Below are 3120 nucleotides of genomic sequence, written 5' to 3'. Positions count from 1 at the left end.
ATGCGGGAAATAAAGTTTTCCCAACTAAGAACCTCTGAATTATATTTAAGCACGTGGTGGATTACCAGGATTTTCGGGGGATTCAAGGAAAAATTGGAGCATGCCTGTTTAAGTCAAATTGTCATACCAAAGTGCTTATCTCCAAGCCTTGCAAATACCTATTACTGTTCCCGTTTGATTACCTGCGCTTTATTTCCAGCGTGTCTTTGAAAGTGCGGCTTTTCACTGCATACATCAGCTTATTAAAGGAAAGCAAGAAAGGCTTTTACATGAAAAAAACCAGGATTTCAACTTTGAAAACATCTGGATAAGGCAGTAACTGAGCTTCCATATCAGCAAAGGGTTTTTTGTTTTGTCTTCTTCCCTCCCCTTCTCAAGCCAATGAACAGGAAGACCTTTAACAAATCAATAAAATCGTTTTTTTTTCTTTTTTTCCTAAAACAGGGTTAAGGCTGGATAGTTTTGATGCAGACTGGACTGCACAGTGGGATCCTTCGTTTACTTCAAGCAAATGTCTTCGCATTCCCTTCACTGCCTGGCATTCAGCTGAAGCTTATTTCAAGCAGCCTCACTGTTCGGCTACTTGGACATCGATAAAAGTAAGTTCACCTGAAAGATGAAAGGAAAGCCTACATTAGACAGAGCAGCTAAGTTTCAGAACTGATGTCTTATATTTTAACCTTTAAACAGGATTCCTAGGAAGCACATAGAGTCTTAGACGAATCAGAAGACAGCTACAAAACAACTGGCCAAAATTTCCAGTCAAATGTCTACCCACAGGCTTTTTAAAATACAATTGTTGACCATGTTGACTAGTCATTTCAGCAGTCAGTGTCAAAGTTTCTAAGATGACTTCATGCGCTGTCAAGGAATTCCAAAAATATGCGCACTGGCAAAAAATGTTAACATTAATCTTAGATATGTGAAACACATTTGGGATCCTTCGCAATACTTGTTTCCCACAGATTACAATATGGTTTCCCATATACTTCAGTTTGTAGGACAAGTGATCCTAAGGATTAACAGATTCTAGGGATTGTCCAACAGTTAGAGGAAGCCATCTCCTCTAGGATAACCCCACCTCCTTCCAGTGCATCACTCCCATTCTGTGCTCCAGGATAATTATCACACATCCCTATGGCCACATTCACTGCAGGTAATGTCCTCTAATCCGTAAACTAGATTATCTGTTGAAATATTGGCATCCTGGGATAATCACAATTCTATCCACATTCCCTGGACCACTCAGGTCAAAGCGAGATTTTTAAAAACCCGCCTGGCTTCTGTCAGAGCATCCTAATACACAGAATTCTTAACCCCAATCATGTAGGGTTACATTTCCATAAACATCTGCACATTTTCTCAATGCAATTTACTTCAAATGAACCCTTGTAATTCTTTCTCATGCTTCCTAAATGTAAAAGTTGCTGCTTGTTGTATTTGTCAAAAGCAAGACTGCCTTCACACACAAAGGCTTTTTTAAAAGAGCTTTGGTATCTTTCTGAAAAGACAATGCCCAGAAATGGCAAGACTCTGCCATGATGTTGTACAACTCAATCCCCAGCAACATCAATCACCACCTTCAGTTTAACAACTCTATTGGATATTCATAGAAAAACCAAACAAAACCCCCTTTTAGCTGAGAGCCTAGAATTCAGATGAAGCCCTGAGTTTAACCATCCAGGACTAAGAGGGATAATAAATAAATAAGGATTCTGAACACTGAAAATACTAAAAATGAAAAATTAATGTTTAAAAAAAGCCAGTCACATGCGAGAGCAACAGATAAAACAGGGAGCCTCAATATATACCTGTTCCATTGAAGGGCAAGCTATGATCTGGAGATCTTCATTACTAAATTCTTCCTTTAACAAAGCATGGAGTTTCTGGAACATTTGCTGAATATTATTCTTTTAAAGGAAAGAAGAAAAAACTCAGTATTAAAAAACACAACACCCATCTCAAACATGAACCAGAATAAGCACAATGTACATGGAATAGCTACTGAAGAGGACCATGTAGGGAGAAGCAGTCGAGCTTTAAGTGCTTTTCTTTTAAAACAAGCCCCAAAACAGCCACAAGGAACCCATGTTGGCTGTGAGATAAAAACTTCAGCTAAGATGGGCTAAGCTGAAACACCGAGTCCTACAGACTTAACCTGGAAGCTTAAAACTTAAGCTTGATTCTTTTGGGTGGGTTTACAGGGGGTCTCCCATTGAATCTGTATCATCCTCTCTGCCTCCAGTGCTTCTGCCCATGCATAACTGACCAAGTTGTACTGGTTTTGGCTGGGACAGTGTTAATTTTCTTTATAGTAGCTTGTATGGTGCCAACTGGAAGATGTGCAGAATGAACAGAACCAGTTGCTTCCCTGTAATGTGCGTGTGTTATGTAGGCTGCGTACAATGGAGAGCTGGACAGTTTTTTGGGTTTGGTTTTGGTTTTTTGGGGTTGTTTTGTTTTTTTTTTTAAGCTTAAACATATCATTATAAAACATATTATTAGATTTTCCCTTTTTCCCCAACCCCCATTTCATGTGTCTTTTCAACAGGCTTCTCAGATCAGGGACACCGCATTGACTGTAACAGTCTGTTCACTATTACATGTGCATGGTATTTGTCACGTGTTTACTGGCTGAACTGGTAGCCTAGAATAACTTTACAGATATGTGTATGTATGCATGTCTGTATATATACATTTATAAATATATGCATACATACATTTATATAGCTATATTGTACATATAACCATACACACACAAAAATATAAGGTGAATGATCCCACAAAACGTATTTAAAGTCTAACTAAAACAAGGCCCAACACCTAAAGGAAAACATGCTGAAGTACGTCTAGCAATACTCACCCTAACTGGTTTAAACAAAATTAATTCTGTATCTTTATTGGACAAGTATAATGACATGCTTCGTAATGTTGATGGCAGCTTTGTTTTTATTGTCTTATAAGTGGAAGAGACCAGATCGTTGATCTTTGCTGAAAGTAAAAGAAAACATGCTTTAATAGGCTAAAATGGCATTCTGCTAGTTGAAATCTACACTCCAGAATATAACCTCCACTTTACTGGGGCTGATCATAACCACAGGGTTGAGTGAAAGGGAAAGA

At 38.4% G+C, this 3120-nt stretch overlaps 1 protein-coding gene across 1 annotated transcript in view; it reads right to left on the bottom strand.

Annotated features, from left to right (window-relative positions):
* Positions 1-579: 579 nt before the first annotated feature.
* Positions 580-3120, bottom strand: part of COG3 (component of oligomeric golgi complex 3) — a gene marked incomplete at its 5' end in the record, with an annotated part of 14019 nt that continues 11478 nt past the window's right edge. The window contains 3 exons of the mRNA XM_009582402.1: positions 580-609; positions 1812-1910; positions 2864-2991. Coding sequence (XP_009580697.1) covers positions 580-609; positions 1812-1910; positions 2864-2991 — 257 coding nt within the window. The remainder of the gene's footprint in view (positions 610-1811; positions 1911-2863; positions 2992-3120) is intronic.

The sequence above is a fragment of the Fulmarus glacialis genome, unplaced genomic scaffold, assembly GCF_000690835.1.
Source record: "Fulmarus glacialis isolate BGI_N327 unplaced genomic scaffold, ASM69083v1 scaffold5610, whole genome shotgun sequence".
Classification (NCBI taxonomy): domain Eukaryota; kingdom Metazoa; phylum Chordata; class Aves; order Procellariiformes; family Procellariidae; genus Fulmarus; species Fulmarus glacialis.
This window is presented reverse-complemented; position numbering and strand designations above follow the sequence as displayed.